Genomic DNA, 16,251 nt, shown 5'->3' with positions numbered 1-16,251 from the left:
TACCAGTCCAGATGCGTGGAAGCAGTGTGATTGTCTTGCGAGTATTAGAGAGGGTATAAGAGGTCATGAAGAAGAAGCGAAGATGGAGAATAGATGAAGAAAGAAAAAAAAAGAACAAAGAAATAATGTCTTGCGGACACTAGGCCCGACGGTAATATGTACTGGGTTTGATGCTGGTTTGTTGGGTTGTGTTAAGAGAGGCGGAACCGGCCGGGGTGAGAGGGGTTAAATTATTAGGGGAATTGTAAGGTGCTTGAGGGGATATGTAATAGAAACAAGAAGAAAAGGAAGAAGAAGGGAAAAAAAAGGTCTTTGCAATAAAAAAAAAGTCGGCCACAGGCCATCGAAAAAAATATCTCTTTAAACACCGCTGTCGATCTGGTCGGGGATGTTGGTCTGAGTGTAGGCGGCCCAATCACGGCAGGTCTGGGCAATGGTCATGGGCATGCTCATGCCCTTGACGAGGTCGGGCTGGGTCAGGACGGAGGAGAAGTAACCGGCCGAGGCGTGCCACGCGATGTGGCAGTGGAACGGCCAGACTCCGGCGTTGTCTGCATCGAACTGAAGAACGACGTGGCCGTTGGGGCGGACGAGCTGCGTGTCGCGGCGGATAGGGTTGTCAGAGTTGGTGATGGTGCTGCCATCCCAAGCTCCTGAACCCTCGGCGAGGACCTGAACGTTGGCGCCGTGCAGATGCATGGGGTGACTGTTTTGTCAAGATTTCGGTTAGCTTTACTTGTTCTTGGCTGTGTAGTTTAAGGGCAAGGTCTTTTGTGGCTTGTTGGACTTACGCTCCAGGGGTCTTGTTGGTGACGACCAAGCGCACGACCTTGCTTCCACCAAAGTTGTGAACGTTCCACTCGGCCGGGAAGCTGGTGTTTCCGACGTTGGCGAGCAACAGAGGCGGGGCGTTCATGTCGACCCTGGCGCTGACACCACCAAACTTGAACAGCGAGACGCCGCTAGAGTTGGTGAAGATCTCGGCAACAAACTCCTGGGTCGTGGTGGGCTGGGCAACGGGCATGCGGAAGATGGGGACCGACTCGGAGATGTCGTCGTTGGCACACGTCTTGGGGTCGGCCACGTCCCAGGGCTTGCTGGCGGGCGTGGTGTCGCCGTCCTCGTCGTAGTAGACGACGGCGAGGGCGTTGGGCTGGCGAGCCTCAGAGCAGGCGGCCAGGGTGCTGCGCATCCAGAAACCGGAGCCAGGGGCCTGGTCGGCCTTGACGAGGACGTCGGCGCGCTGACCGACACCGAGGGTGACGACCTTGGTCTGGTAGGGGCGGATGGGGACGTAGTCGTTGGCGATGACGGTCATCATGTGCTCGTCGATGGAGAAGCGCTGGATGCCGTCAGATCCCGTGTTCATGAGGCGCAGGCGGTGGACCTTGCCGGACTGGAACTTGAACTTGGAGTAACCGGCGTTGGGCGTGCAGCGAGTCTTGTCACCCTTGGCCATGGTGGAGCAGTCGAAGACACCCTTGCCGTTGATCAGGTTGTTGTCCGAGGTCACCTTGAGGTTGCCACCCTTTGCCGCAGGCTGGAGCATCTTCTCAATAATGTCCTGGTAGTTTTGGTGGTTCCAATCGCTCAGCATGACGGGGCCAATGTCAACGTCGTAAAATTGTCTGCCAGGACCATAGAAGACCATTGGGCCAACGACACCGCTCGAGTATTGTGCTGAGTAGTGCGAATGATACCAAGAGCTACCAAACTGATCGGCCAGGAAAGAGTAGGTGTACGATTGTCCGGGAGCAATGGCACACTGGGTCACACCAGGCACACCGTCTTGGTAGGGGGTACCTCGTTGCAGGAGGCCGTGCCAGTGCATGGCGGTGCCCTCTTCCGGGCCGGTGATGTTGTTGTGAACAGTGACCTGGACGGTGTCTCCCCAGTTGGCCTCGATCATGGGTCCCGGGTACTGGCCGTTGATCAGAAGTGCCGGGACCTCATATCCGTCCGGCGCTATCGTTCCTCGGCTGATGGTCCAGTCGTAGCTCCTGATCGAACCGGTAGTCGGAGCCTGGCGGTAAGGGTTGGTACCCTCCACAGTCCTGTCACCCCATGGCTTGCCGTGCTGCATGGCAGCATTGTTGGCCAGGAAGAACGGAAGCATGGGAGCCATGAAGGTTCCCAGTTTCGATTTTCTGTGTGGCAAAAGCCCATGTTAGCCATGTTTCAACCATCTTTCACCAGGTTTGATGTGATGGTCGCATACCCATTAGTGGCATCCTGGGAGAGCGCGGCTGCCAACATCTTGACATCTCCGGCCGCCCTGGAAGCCATCCCCTGCATGATACCCATTGTAGCAATTGTTAGAAGAGATGAGTCCTCTGGATTAATAATATTAAAACCGTCTTTTTTTTTGATGCAAAGTGAAGAATAGATAATAAAAAAAAGAAGAGATAAAAAAGAACAAAAGAAGACAAACGAAAGTGATCAACACCGCAACGGTTCACTGCCGGCAAGAAGGTAGGCGAGGACGAACTAGATCTGTCGACGGTGAGGAGAAACAAGAGACAAGAAGTTGAAACAAGCAAGGAAAAGAACGAATATATAGGAGATGCAAAGCACCAGCAAGGAGGCGGAATTTACACCCCCCGATGACTGCCACACTCAAAGGACAGCAAAACAAAAAAAAAATTAAGGTGGATGGCATTGGAACCCGTGCTGCACGTCCCGCAGCAGTGCCACGAGGGCCGAGGAGACGAGGAAGACAAGCCCACATAGCGAACCTCCGAACAAACTCGTGTATGCCATGTCGAGTGAACTCTTTTCGCCCAATGGTCCAACCCCAGATAGAAAGAGCCTAGGATCCCTGAATGGCCGGCCGGGACGCTAAACTTGATTTGGGCCAGATGTGCAAAGACGTAATGATGCATGCCCTGCATTGCTGTGGTGAGAAGCATCCGTGCTGAGGCGGGCTGAGAGGCAAACGTTGTATTTCCGTCCAGTCCCCATAACGCGAGAGCAATCAACCATTGACCGACAAGGACGGAGGTATGCAGGGATAGGTGTTTTGAAGAGGCTGATAAGTCGGCGGCACAGTAGAGAGAGCCGACAATCCATAGCCTCCCTCGCGGCTGACAATCCTTTTCGCCTTGTTCTAATGCCCGTAATTGATGATTGAGTTCCTATCAGTGGGCAGTCAGCTTACGGGGTTGGAAGTAGAGTTCTTTTTTTGTTTAAAAAAATAAAAAGAAATAAAATAAAAATAAAACCCAAAAACTGCAAGCAACAAACAAAATAGTATTCAGACGATCCTCAGCGTGATCAAGCCAAGACGGAACAATAGGAACCCTTGCCAAGCGTGTCAAGATAGTTGAACCTGTCATCACCAAACCACCTTTCAAAATCTTGCCCAGCCAAGACTTCCATCTGCCCTATCATGCGCTGGGATTTGTTTTGTTGCTGTGCAGGCGACAAAAGGAAGATGAGTAGCAAGAGTCATTTCGCAGCTTGAATCCGAGCGAATGCGAAACAGCCAGAGGAACGATGCAGAGAAGGCGTGTATCAAGGCACGGGGACGTGCAGGAGGAAAATACGAACAAGGCTTTTTGCAGGTGCATGGCCTAGAAATGGCGAGCTATCGGTCTGTGAGCGCGAGATGCATACATGCTATGCACAATGTGGACAGGAGCATCTATCTGCCTGGCCGTCCCTTCTCCTAGGTAGTCTGAAGTCAAGTGAGCCATGTAACCGAACCGAAATCACAAGAGGCTGACACCATTAACATGCAGTATCTCTTGCCATTGGCAACTTACCTTATAGCGAAAAAGAGTTTCGATTGTGAGTGCCAAGAGAAAACAAGACATATCTGTCTACGGCCCGAGGCAGCCTTGGCGGTATAAGCCATCAAAAGCTAGTGATAACCTTGGTTGGTGGTTTTACCGCGACCTTTACCAGTCGAAACCAAATCTCAATACCAGATGGACCCCCAGAATGCACGTAATCGGCAATTCCGAAGCTGACCAGAATTCGCCGTTGCAGTACCTATTTTCATGGAAAATCGGCACGTCGGTCATTCTTCGAGCCACAACTCGACTATGTGCAGTAGTCAAGTCCGTCAGGAACTGGTGTGGTTGGGGTGGTTTGTATTCTCCCACTTGCTTCTCCCTTCAAACGCGCCACCCAAAGTACTTACCCGCCACTAATCTATATTAGTCTAGGAGAAGTCGATCTGATCCCTTGATTCCCCACTGTTTGCCAGGAGCCCTGTGCCAAGACTTTGACTGCTTCTTCGAAATAAAAAGGTCGGACCAACGGCCAGCCGCAGTGAGTGTGCCATAGTACGGCGCTATTTTTGGCCCTGCTTGCGGCAGAACTTTAAGTGCCGAGGGAAGTTTTCTTAGCTGCTTGACATGGATAGGCACCTCTCCAAAAGGCAGAATGTACTGGAATCCCTCTGAAGCAAGCCCGGCATGTCTGTCCTGTTCTCTAGTCTGGTTTATGCCGCCATCCTGAACACGTCTGCCAAACACTCGGATGTTTTCAAGGATTGCAACAGTTTATCAACGTGTAAAGACGTATAAACGCCGGTATCCATTTCAGGGCTGATGCTGGTCGCTGAGGGTTGCTGACATGACGGTGCAGTGAGAGGGCCGCACAACACCCAACTCTATTATTAAGAAGACCACACACAGGCGCGCGTGTTGTGTGTATTTTTTTTGCGCCTAAACTGGGCCCTGAGCAGCTCAAACCTCCCCATGACAACTTCGATCCTGAAAATCATCAACTTGCATTTGCGCTCGGCTTTTTCGCGTCCCGGGCGCGGAACTGTCGGCAACTTGCTGGGCACTGACGCCAGAGGAAGGATGGCACTAAAGAGTCGTTGGGCCTAGCCCGTGCACCCTGCTGCAGGTGGGAAACAAAACAAAACCCCTTCGGCGAGTTGCCTCCTTGCCTGTCCCCTTGAGAGCATCTATGAGTAGTGAGGAGGATTTAGGTCGCATCTCGTCTGAAAAGACGACTCTGTACCTTGCAGGAAGTCGTCGAGGATCTGGGCGGGCAAACTGGATCTGGCGTGATGTGGGCTGGCTTGCTAGACACAGACAGAAGCCGAAACATCGCCCTACACCAATAGATTAGAGATGTTGCCGGATACGCAGCACGATGATGGTTCGATTTGACAGGCTTTGTTCTGTGGGCCCCTTATTTTCCATTGCGTTGGTACACAGACGCACATCGCGCTTCCGAAGAGGTTCGTGATCGACGATCAGGTAATGGATGCATTACACAATGTAGACGTAAAGACTTTTGGGTCTTGTCCAGCCTTGCATTATCAACAACAAGTGAGAATCAACGTAGTAGGTATACAATAGACATGCGTGCTTGCGTCAATACAGCCGTCTTGTGGGCTGATCACGACAAGCTCCGAAGTCAAGTTTTGAGACTAAGTATTGTTTGGTTTAGTCGTTCCGCCTCGTGCTCTGCTGAGGTCGGAACGCACGGTGGGAAGCCATGATCAAGGGTCGCGGTCGAGTCTGGAAATAAGCTTGCTGGGAAATTGGGGAGGCATCGGAGCGGATAACGCTTCCAATTCCCATGAAGAATCTATTCCATGTAAGAAAAAAAGCATCATTATGCTTATTAGCGATGCACGGACAAGCGGTTAGGCAGGTCAAGGACCGACATACCCGAAAGTGGTCCCCGAAGCAAGCATGTATTGTCCTATTGTCCTCATGATACCGTTGGGACCAGCGCCTCCTCGGAAAACAGTAACGGTGCCTAAAGATGCATAGTTATTGTAGTCAGCATGCCGAATCTCGGTGCGTGCGAAGAGCTGCTTTTGTCGAGACTTACCGTAAATAAAACCCATAATAGCGCCGACAGCTGCTCAAAAGGTAGGTCGGGTAGTCAGCCACGAATTCTAGAATCAGATCAGTTAAGCTCGAAAGTGTTGGCGAAATCACGAACTTCCTCCCATCATCGCTCCCATCTTCACTGTTTGTATCACTGCTGTTAGCTACGGCGCAAGTGAGGATCGTATGCGGAGGTATATTCGGCATACGCTTGTCCATGTTAGAAGGGGCGGCGCCGTGGCCGGCTTGTCTCGGAGGGGGAGGCATGTCTGGAGATTCGTGTACACGGAGGCGTTTCTATCGGGATCTGGTTGATTGACAACGGAGCAAGCACTCAACAGACGTCCAGAAAATTGTACCGACGGAGCTATCGAATCACGCCGCGATCAACGTCAGAGCTGTCGGGTACGGGTATCATTCGTCAAAGCTTCCTCCGTATCCACCGGGAAGAAAAACTCAGAGGCGGTGATTGGCAGCCGACATTTTGTCCTGCCGACCTCCACTGTTTGCCAGAACGACCCACAAATCTACTTCTGAGTGTGCACGGACCTCTTCAAGCACTTGCAGCAGGTAATTACCTAGGTACCTTGGAAACAATCGGCCCAGGTAGCAGGTACTTCCTCAAGCTACCTTGTTTAGGTATTTCAGTGAGGTATCTCCTTACCTACCTAGGTAGGTAGGTAGGTAGGTACCAACCAGGTAATATGTAGTAACCTAACATGGACATTACAGTATGCGCTTTCGCCTCGCTCGCAGTTTGCAGTTTGTTTCAGTATACGGTATGGCTTGCTCAATGTGATCTCTCGCCACAATATACCCTCACGTGCCGCCTTGTATGTCTTGCAGCATGGCGATTATGGTTTCTTGGAAACTGTTTGGTCGGTGGCCCCTGTTAGTGGATTCAATGTACGGTATCCTCCCAAGCCTCCATGTGTCGGCCAGCCATAAGCCAGCCCCAATGAGTGCTGCAGCTAAAATAAAGCGGGCTTTTTATAGGGTAATAGTCGATGTAGGGACGGTAATTGGTGGACTGTTGATAACGTAGCCCGATATGGAGTTTACGCCAACCCTGTAAACCGTTGGCAATGATGGGATTTGGCTTCTCTACCAGCGATGTGGCATTACTACGTAATTATGTAGGTATACATGACTGACAGTGCGTTGTAAGTTTGCTGCCGGCCCTCTTTCGTTACTTTTTAAAGTTCCGAGGTGCCAGCCAAAGCCCATCAAGACAGGCACGTCGAGGAACGGAAATAGTAATTATACGTCTGGCTGGTACGTTTACTATAGTAAAAGGCCTGCCGCGGATTCGGCCACGCCAAGCGCTTAGCGAGACGGGGGTTGTTCCCACGGGCGGCTCAAACCTCAAAACGATCAGACGTCGAGGCGGTCTCAATTTTCAGCTAGCTGTCCACCTGAGAAGAAGCCCAGCCCAGAGAACAGCATCATCGTCGTCATCGCCGCAAGCGACCCTTTTTTGCCATCCCACTCAAACTTGCCCGTACGTCCGTTCATGTGCTTGTATTGATCCCGTCTCGCAATCGACACCGGCCGCTAGCTGCCTCGTGCGCCGCCGTTTTGCTGGAGCCCCTACCCGCCCCCGTCAATCGAACCCGTTGTCTCCACCGGCTTTTTTTTTCGCCCTTGGGTTTGCTGGCTTTCTGACGCAACAACAACAGACAGCCAGATCGCATTAATCGACGCAGCGACGTAAAAGGGCAGGGTGAAAAAAAAAAGATTTAAACCCCTGCGTCAGGTACTCACAGAAATCGAACGAGAAATCAAGAAAAAAGCGAGAAAAGACGGCGAATCAAGACGAACTGACACGACACGCGACATAGCCGATTGATCGCTCACAACGGGCGAGTCCACGTCAACGCCTCACTGGCCCACCGACACCGCCCGCGCTTGCCACGGCAACATTTTATCTCAACTTCTTTTACTGATTCGCGTAACCGTACTCTATCCACCAACCGAGCGACCGCCCGACGACATCGAGCCTCATTTCGGTCAACCCCCGTTTCTGCTTCCGCTCGCGCAGACTAGCGACCTTTCCCCATGACGGCGGTTGCAAGCCCTCCTAGTTTCGCCAACATCAACCGGCCAGCATGGGGATTGAATGGTAGCTCGTCCCTGCACGCGATGAACTCTGACGAGTCGAGGGGCGTTTTTACGCCTCGAAAAGCCTTGCAACGCACAAACTCGGCATCTTCGGTTAGCTCCACCGCCTCGACCTCTTCTACTGGTACGGTGATCAACGGCCACACAAATGGAGCCCCATCAGCGGCCGCTGGCGATGTAAACGGATGGAATCGAAAGAGGGTTCAACCAAAGGGACAATGGTCACAGCAACCTCAGCCGGTGAAGCCTGAAGGCGTGGATTTTTCCCGAATGCCCGCCAACCGGCCGGCACCAAGCGCCGTCAACGGCAACGCGTCGATGCATCAAGCACCGATCATGGGCGGGCTGCAGACCCAGGTCGGTCAGCAAGGCATGATCGGACGGCCAGTTGGCGATCCCATCGGCGTCAATCAGCCCGTCCTCTACCTTTTGTCATTGAACGGCACTTTTGAGCGGAAGACGATATCAGTGCCCTTTTCCCCCGACACGTTACGCATCGGCCGACAGACAAATGCGAGAACTGTCCCCACTCCAGTCAACGGATATTTTGACAGCAAAGTTTTGTCCAGACAACATGCCGAGATTTGGGCCGAGCGATCGGGCAAGATCTACATTCGTGATATCAAATCATCCAACGGCACTTTTGTCAACGGCACCCGGTTGTCTCCAGAAAACCGCGACTCTGAACCTCATGAGCTGCAGACCTCGGACCATCTTGAACTCGGTATTGATATCGTCAACGAGGATCAGAAGTCTGTGGTACATCACAAGGTCGCCGCCAAAGTTGAACATGCTGGGTTTTTGAATCCCACTCACGCTTTGATGGACATGAGCTTTGGGGATATTGATCCTTCCGGTGGACATATGATGATGCAACAAATGGCCGGCATGCCCCAAAGAGGTCGGACCGGGAGCCAACCGTCGCTCAACAATGGACGCATGGCGCCCAACGCCGTTATGCCCGGAGTACAACAGAATGGAATGATGCAGAGAAATGGATACTGGATGGGCCCTTACCCGATGGAGACCATCTGCAATAGATTAGATGTGAGTATCCAGGGTTTACTGACAGTTGGAATGAACCTATACTGATACAATCGTCCGGAATATAGCAAGAAAGACGACTAGCGAAATCCCAGTTGAACGAGCTACAAAGGACTGCGGACTTTCTTCAAGCTCTCGCGGGCAAAGACGACATCAAGTTATCAGACCATACTGACGCACCATGCTCAAAACAAGCCGTTAACAACAGTGCAGTTTTCCGTTCAGATGCCGGGAAGGCTACAAGGTTCTCGGAACCTCCTGCACCTCCTCCACAACAGCCTCTTCCCGAGAAGCCAGATGCGGCGCGCTCCAATGGAGACCCTCCGTCACTGAAACGGGGAACGACAGAACGACCAAAGCTGCCGCAGACAAGCACATCACCCGTCCGGCAAGAAAACTTCAGCCAGATCATCCAGCTGACAGAAACCCTTAACACGGCCAAGAAGGAAATCGAGGGCCAGAGTGCTAGGATACGAGATCTGGAAGAGATGGTACAGAAGGAACGAGAGCAGCGCCAGAGTGCAGAAGGACTCGTGAGGAAGCTGGAGGATGCAGCTGTGGAAATTCATGCCAATGGCCCCACGAAAGCCGATATCCAGGATACACTCCTTGCGGAAACATTCGAGCCGCCTGCTGATATGAGCAACAAGGCTACAGACCCGGTTGCCACCAAGACCGACTCTGACCTTCAAACAGAGCCGGAAACAACTGCGAATCTGGAAACAATCGAAACCGCTACTGCCGCAGCTGATGCCGCTGCCGCTGCGGAAGCAGCCGCCAAGTTGCAGGATCGCATGGATGAGATATTGAAAGAAATGATCAACCTTAGGGAAGAACTCGAATCGCAGAGGAAAAGGGCTGATAAGGCTGAGGCTGAGAGGGATGGTGATCGTCAAACTCTGGCTGAGATGATCAGCCAACTGCGCGAAAGAGATGAACAGATAGCCAAGCTTGAAGCAGAGAGAAACTCTCGGTCACGATCGAGTGCCCGTAGCAGAGGGCGTTCCGGCGCACCGAGCTCGCTGAGTGAGGGCGACATCAAGCCCGTCATAGGATCATATCCCGAGACGCCAACCAGCTCGGTGACACCGTCTGCCACGCCAAACAGCGGGCAGTCCACAAATGCATCCTCACAAACAGGAGTGAGTGATGATGAATCGACAGCTGGCAATGATCCAACAGCAGATAAGCCGACGCTTTCGAGGGCCAGCACGATAACGCCTCTGTCTAAATCGTTGGTCCACGGCTCTTCCTCCGGTTCTAGCGATCCCGCCATGGCTCAAGCCGCACCATATGCGTCTATGATTGGTGTTGTTTTGATCGGGATGGGACTGATGGCTTGGATAAACGGCTGGCAACCGCAGCCCCGCTTGGATCGGTAGAGATCTCACACCACATCGTTTACCATTTTTATCCCTCAGTCCCCTTACCCTCCAAATACTATCTATACCCACGCCAATCGGAACGTATGTATGATTTGCAGCTTCGATACCCTAACAGCCAACTTCTCAAGGATGCGCGGACCAATACCGCTCTTGAGGCAAAAAAAAGTGCCGTTCGGCGCGGCCTTGTACTTTTTAGCAAGCATTATGCACACTTGGGCGCGACTCGGCGACCCATGCTCACGACTTTTCCTTTGTTTTGTTTCCTTGCCTTTATTCGTCATTGTCAAGGAGTTTGCCGAATTACGACTTAATTCATTGGCGCGAAATTCTATACATTATCTTTATTTCCTTGCCTTCTTTCTCTTCTGTCAGTATCATGTCTGTCAATATACCTTGTACGAGCGATGACGGGGTTTAGGCCCAAAGCCTACAACTCTTCAACTGGACTGGCGGGCGTTGAGTATTTAATCCAGTTCTACGTTCTTGGCACATTATCTTACCATCCAAGTACTATTCGATCTCCGCCGTGTTTGTATCTGTCTGTATCTGCCGGTAATCTTCTCCATGACTAAAACAGTATGCCCGCATAAGATGAAGTTTTTCACCATTGGACTTGGCGAGACCTTCGAAACCTTTTTCATTCCTTCAACTATCCTATGCTGGCAATCTGTTGCGCCTTTGTCAAAAGGTCAGTGAAGGTTTCGACTGTCTCATCTCGAGCCCATTCTTTCGTTATGCGTCGCATACACTCGGCTAGCAAGACACTGACAATAACGACCGGCTACTCTTCGGCTGCAGAGTGCGCATACCCATGACAGAATGACCTCACGAGACCGCTGCCATGTTCCCTTCAAACGACGGTAACCTACCACATTGAACCTATCAACTGCATGCTGCTTGCCAAGACGTTTACCCAAACCCCAGGTCATCCCCATATAAACGAGTCATTTTCCGACGGGTGTTTTCTTCAGAACCCCTCGTCCTGTCCCATCGACTCGGCCATTCTGTGGGGGTTTTCGTTGATTGCCCAAATTGAGGATGGGACTAGCGCAACCACCAGAGCGCTAGTCTTTGCCTTTGAGAACAACGGCTTCTCGAACCATTCCGGTGTTACTTTGGTATTTTGAGACGAACTGCAGGGCAGAGATGAGATAGAAACCCAAAACCAAAAGAATAAAAAGGGGGAAGTCATCAGATACCAAATTATTCACGACACACGGGACTCGGCGTCAGAGATGGTAATGTTCAAAAAGTTGTAATGTATTACATAGTAAAACACCCGCGGTACCGGCCAATTGCCGGGTGCCGGCGTCTTGGTGTAGCTTAAGTTCTCTCTTTAACGATGGCCGGGCTCTGGTCCCCGAGCGCCAGACAGTTGTGTGGGGGTGATAGCAAGCAAAGCTCCTCCTCATCCACTTTGTGCTTATTCTGGGGGGTGGCTGGGGCAAATTGTGTAGGTCAACAACCTGCCCCCCGGCGGAGACCCGTCCCGGGGCAAAGGTCAGGCAGAAGGGCGGAGACCAGTCCGGCTTGGAAATAATTTCCAAGTTCCCAATTGGACAGGCCGCAGATAAGCCGGCCCCAGAGACGATGGAATAGTGAACGTACCAAGCACCTATTTTGCTAAGTTAAAGAGAGAGAGAGAGAGGGGGGCGAACTGGGATGGGGCTTGCGCATGCCTTGCCTTGCATATCGTAAAGTATTAACAAGTACCTGTTTTTATTATCTTCCCACCCCATCTTTCCAATTAACCAACCAAATTTTCTTTGGAGAAAATGGGCTCCAAACTGGACCCCTGGGCAAGGGAGCAGTGGATGAGGGGAGACTGATGCAAAGTGGGGGTACACTTGTATTTTGGGGGTGCTTGCTTGTCGTGGGGATTGGATTGTTACGTTTCCTTGCGCGCGCGCGACGAGGGAAAAAGGAAGAGTGCCGTCATGCCCGCCCGGTTGTTTCCATTTCTGCGAGGTTTACCCCCGGGGGCGGATTTCTGGTTTGTTTAGAGGGGTTTCGTGACTCTTCTTGGTTTATTGTCAAGTTCTGGGTTTTTACTTTTTTTTTTCTGGGTTCTACATACCACTTTCACCAGTTTGAAGGGCCAATGTGTTTCCTACTGTACCTGTGTAAGACGAACAGAACGTTGGTAAAATAAACATTGGAAGCATCGACACATAGCCATTGGGGTCTGCAACGACTGGATTGCTTTAAACCGTTTCAAGGTGTCTATTCTTCAAGATATCCCAGCCTCACCGCGACCAACCCGCAATGTCTGCCTCGCCACCCCCAGCATCTTACGAATCCATGGCAACTCCGCCAGAAGAGCGTCCTGCAAAACGCCAAAAGACCCTGGCATGCGGAAGGTGTCGAAGGAGAAAGGTAAGCCGGCGCAACAGCCCCGAAACTAGACCCAGGTCATCTGCTCTCCCTATGCTCTGTAGTTGTTGCATCATGACAGTACGTGAACTGACCTGGCCGGATTTTCAGCAAAAATGCGACGAACAGAGACCCTGTACAAACTGCAGCAAATCAGGAGAGACGTGCCATGAGGTTGTGCCTCGACTCGGTCTAGGGTAAAAGCTCCAACTCTTGATTTGTGTGCTTGTCTCCGCCAAACGGTACCTTGTTGCTGACGCTCGCGCAACCCCTACCATTAGCACCATGCCATATACGCAAATGGCACTGCCTTCTCCGGTTGACATCTCATCCCTCGAGGAGCGCGTCGCCAAGCTCGAAAAGGCGCAGATACTGGCTCAGCAGTGGCAGCCTAACCAGAAGCCTACCAGGAATCCAAGCCACAGCGGCTACTACAGAGGTGTGCCCTCCCCGGATGGCACCTTCACCAGCACCAACAGCCCGCCCAACCACGGGGCGTCCCCGAGCGTGTACTCATGCCACGGCTCACCCAATGCTTCGATGGGTGCGTTCCAGGCTCGTGCCGGAGGGTCTGGGCAACCCCTTCAGTTCTCAGGCTCCCCAAGCGGGTTTGCCGGTCAAGATTACACCCAACGGCCTGGCAGCAGCTTGTCTGGAAGCGCCCCGGCGATTGGTTTGCTGGCGACTTTTGCCAGGCCGGATGGTAACAGATATCATGGTAACCCCCAGCAGCAGCAGCAACCTCACCAGCTTACCATGAACATAGACCGAACAACAGAGATGGGTCTGTTCGAAGTCTACCGCACCCGAATCCACTCACGTTACGCATTCCTGGATCTCGAAAGCCTCAAAGACCCGCTGCAGAGATCCCAAGATCTCTGGGTGGGCTTCTTCACCAACATGGTGTACAGCATCGGCATGCTGCTCAACGGCCAACAGAGCCACCTGGCCTTCTACAGGCTCGCCGTGACGCGCCACCTGAGCCACGTCTTTGCTCAACCTGACCGCATCCTGCACGTCCAAGCACACTTGCTGCTGGCAATGCACGCCCTGCACTCTCCGTCCACAGAGCGGCTGGTGAGCATAGCGGGCGCAACTATGCGCTACTGCGTGTTGGCTGGACTCCACGCTGCGGAAGAAGACGAAGCCAAAGAAAACGAGACTTTTGGGAACAGCTACCGGGCAGGCCACGGAGATGACAAGATCCAGCTTCGCCGTAGGGTCTTCTGGTCTGCATATGCCCTCGACCGTGTTGTCAGCACTACCTTTGACCTTCCACCATCGGTATCGGACGGCCACATCACAGCGGAGTTGTACAATGGTGAAGAAGATACGGCTCTCATGTACGTCAAGGGCTTGAGACTGCAGAGCAAAGCCTTGGGATTCAGACTATGCCAGCAGAGGAGCCTCGAGGAGGAGACGAAACTTTTGAATGAGATTCAGGACTGGGGTGAATTGTGCAGGCAAAAGTTTCCAGCTGCAGAATGGTTGCAACTTACATACCATGTCGGTTTGGCGACACTCTTCGGCAGCGAGCTTCATCAAAATGGCGCCAGCACTCCAAATGTCAGCCAAGGCGACGACACCGTCGGCGAAGATGGAAACTGCAATAGCATCACGGTCGCCGTGACACCCCAAAGCTCGGTTGGAAGCGCGGGTGATGGTGAACACGACGGACCAGATGCAACAGCCCCGACCGACCAAAAATCGAACCTTGCGCTTGACAAGATTCAAATAACGCGGGATAGCACCAGACAGGCATGTCTTCTCTTCAGACATCTCCAGCGATCAACAGCCGCCGCCGGGAGTGAACGATCATGGCTGGCGCTGATTGCCCAGTTCAAGTGTGGCGTGTCACTTCTGCACCGTAGTCAAGAGCCAGGATCGAGGTCGCTCAGGGAGGATGGCGACCTTGCACAGGCCATCAGCGCGTGTAGCGCGTCGCTCTCGGCGCTTGCGAGGCACTGGCCGCAGAGCAGGTGTCTGAGTGACGTCTTCAGCCTGGTCCTGGGCGAATCGCACTTTGGGGGCGGAAGCCACGAGTCCAGGGGCCAATCGACAGGAAAACGGACCAGGGATGGCCGGGACGATCGGTCCAAGTCCGTCGCCGACTGGCTGCCGATCCTCGAGTCGATAGTAATGCACCGACCGACGCTCAAGATGATCCGGAAACTGGCGGCAACCAGGAAATCGCCACCGTCGCCTCGCTCTGGGTCGTACGTCAGCAACAGACGAAGCAGCAGCAGGGGCGCCGATGAGGTCTCGACGGCAAACGTGCTGAAATTGGAGACGCCCTCGAGCGTCATGGGCGACGACGACGACGTCACCAGGGACGAGTCCCTGTTCGGGCTTGGTCTGGACGGAAGAGAAGATGACGGAATGTTCCGTGCCGCCTCGCCCACGTTTTTCCTGCCTGATCCTCCACGGCCAGCCTCGGAGGTACCCGAGCGGGATTATCGGTTTGACTACCTGGACCTGGGGGGACCTGACGAGCCTATTACCTGTTTTGGAGCAAGCCTCCAGATATGAATGAAAAGAGAAAAGGACGCGACGATAAAATGAATAATAATAACAAAGTAGAAAAGGTAGCGGGGTCAGATGATTTGATAGTTGGGATTAGGTGTTTTGGAAGATTACCCACTTGTACAGACATGGGAATAGTGAGGAAACGAACAACTACAGAAGAAGAATACTTACTATTCTAGCAGTAAAAAAGGGAAGAGGAGAAATACAGTTGAGACGAATTGATAACTCGCCAAGACTCCAAACATTGGACACACTTTGCGGGTGCCGAGTCACGCCCGTCAATGGTGTAACAGGAGCCTAGGTACTTGTGTGGTTGTAGAACCGAAAGGCAAAGGGGAGGAGGCATGTGATGTGAAAGCCAAGACGCTCGGAGGTCCGCAACTATGAATTGTCATTAACTGCCAAGAAGTCAGTTAGTTAATTGGAAGCTGCAAAGTGTTGAGAGGCAGCATTAAGCGAGCTTAAAGAGGAGGAATTTTGGAAGCCTGCTCAAGCGATCATCCCTTTGTGGCTGAGCGTCTCGAACATTTCCGTGTACTGTCTGTCTGTACTGTACTGTACAGTAAATTGTACGAAGTAAAGTAGGTAGGCAGCTCCATGCTGAAATGCATCTGGTGGGGAAGCTTTCGGGTGTCCAAAAGGGCCTGGTAGGTAAATTTTTTTAAGGTTTTAGTAACTGTCATATCATCGAACTCAACGTCATGCAACAGGGTACCTGATGGAACTTTTGCTACACTTGGTTAGGTGAGGACGGGAGGTAGCTGAAAATATGGGTTGTCCGACTGGTTAGAATAATCAAATGTACTCCATACCCAGGAAGATACAAAAATGTGTTCGGCTAGACTCGAGTTAATACCTTATGTTACCACCACGGCTATGATGAGCAGATGGGTTAATTTCAGTTGATGTCAACTCTCGATTTCTTTTTAACCCACCTGACCAATATGAAAGCAAGTGAAGTGCCAGTAAGCAATTGACAATGGTTGATAATAGTTAGTGTA

The 16,251-nt window shown here is 52.2% G+C and overlaps 4 protein-coding genes across 4 annotated transcripts; 2 read left to right on the top strand and 2 right to left on the bottom strand.

The window, feature by feature from the left end:
* Positions 1-360: 360 nt before the first annotated feature.
* On the bottom strand, positions 361-2,304 carry MGG_02876 (laccase-1; the record flags this gene model as incomplete). Its single annotated transcript, XM_003720807.1, has 3 exons — positions 361-706; positions 792-2,147; positions 2,219-2,304. The coding sequence occupies 3 exons, from the start codon at positions 2,302-2,304 to the stop codon at positions 361-363; spliced, it is 1,788 nt and encodes a 595-aa protein (XP_003720855.1).
* A 2,768-nt stretch (positions 2,305-5,072) lies between these two features.
* MGG_02877 (uncharacterized protein) lies at positions 5,073-6,237 on the bottom strand. Its single transcript, XM_003720806.1, has 5 exons — positions 6,011-6,237; positions 5,917-5,943; positions 5,803-5,832; positions 5,637-5,727; positions 5,073-5,553 (listed from the first exon to the last, which is right to left on the bottom strand). The coding sequence occupies exons 1-5, from the start codon at positions 6,066-6,068 to the stop codon at positions 5,409-5,411; spliced, it is 351 nt and encodes a 116-aa protein (XP_003720854.1). The 5' UTR covers positions 6,069-6,237; the 3' UTR covers positions 5,073-5,408.
* A 692-nt stretch (positions 6,238-6,929) lies between these two features.
* On the top strand, positions 6,930-10,915 carry MGG_02878 (uncharacterized protein). Its single transcript, XM_003720805.1, has 3 exons — positions 6,930-7,302; positions 7,481-8,969; positions 9,035-10,915. The coding sequence occupies exons 2-3, from the start codon at positions 7,860-7,862 to the stop codon at positions 10,346-10,348; spliced, it is 2,424 nt and encodes an 807-aa protein (XP_003720853.1). The 5' UTR covers positions 6,930-7,302; positions 7,481-7,859; the 3' UTR covers positions 10,349-10,915.
* Positions 10,916-12,064: 1,149 nt separating this feature from the next.
* MGG_02879 (uncharacterized protein) lies at positions 12,065-15,943 on the top strand. The gene is made up of 3 exons (XM_003720804.1): positions 12,065-12,727; positions 12,836-12,921; positions 13,006-15,943. The coding sequence occupies exons 1-3, from the start codon at positions 12,617-12,619 to the stop codon at positions 15,251-15,253; spliced, it is 2,445 nt and encodes an 814-aa protein (XP_003720852.1). The 5' UTR covers positions 12,065-12,616; the 3' UTR covers positions 15,254-15,943.
* The last annotated feature ends 308 nt before the right edge of the window (positions 15,944-16,251 follow it).

This window comes from Pyricularia oryzae, chromosome 7, assembly GCF_000002495.2.
Source record: "Pyricularia oryzae 70-15 chromosome 7, whole genome shotgun sequence".
NCBI classification, from domain to species: domain Eukaryota; kingdom Fungi; phylum Ascomycota; class Sordariomycetes; order Magnaporthales; family Pyriculariaceae; genus Pyricularia; species Pyricularia oryzae.
The sequence above is the reverse complement of the archived record's forward strand: the minus strand, read 5'-3'. Positions and strand labels throughout refer to the sequence as shown.

Bases quoted from the DNA above. Each gene is read 5' to 3' on its own strand.
- MGG_02877 (XM_003720806.1), bottom strand. From the start codon at position 6,068: ATGCCTCCCCCTCCGAGACAAGCCGGCCACGGCGCCGCCCCTTCTAAC. The intron at 5,944-6,010 runs GTATGCCGAATA...TGATACAAACAG, and splicing joins CCCTTCTAACATGGACAAGC to TGAAGATGGGAGCGATGATG. The intron at 5,554-5,636 runs GTATGTCGGTCC...TACATGGAATAG, and splicing joins GCTTCGGGGACCACTTTCGG to ATTCTTCATGGGAATTGGAA.
- MGG_02878 (XM_003720805.1), top strand. From the start codon at position 7,860: ATGACGGCGGTTGCAAGCCCTCCTAGTTTCGCCAACATCAACCGGCCA. The intron at 8,970-9,034 runs GTGAGTATCCAG...TCCGGAATATAG, and splicing joins CCATCTGCAATAGATTAGAT to CAAGAAAGACGACTAGCGAA.
- MGG_02879 (XM_003720804.1), top strand. From the start codon at position 12,617: ATGTCTGCCTCGCCACCCCCAGCATCTTACGAATCCATGGCAACTCCG. The intron at 12,728-12,835 runs GTAAGCCGGCGC...CCGGATTTTCAG, and splicing joins GAAGGTGTCGAAGGAGAAAG to CAAAAATGCGACGAACAGAG. The intron at 12,922-13,005 runs GTAAAAGCTCCA...CCCTACCATTAG, and splicing joins GTGCCTCGACTCGGTCTAGG to CACCATGCCATATACGCAAA.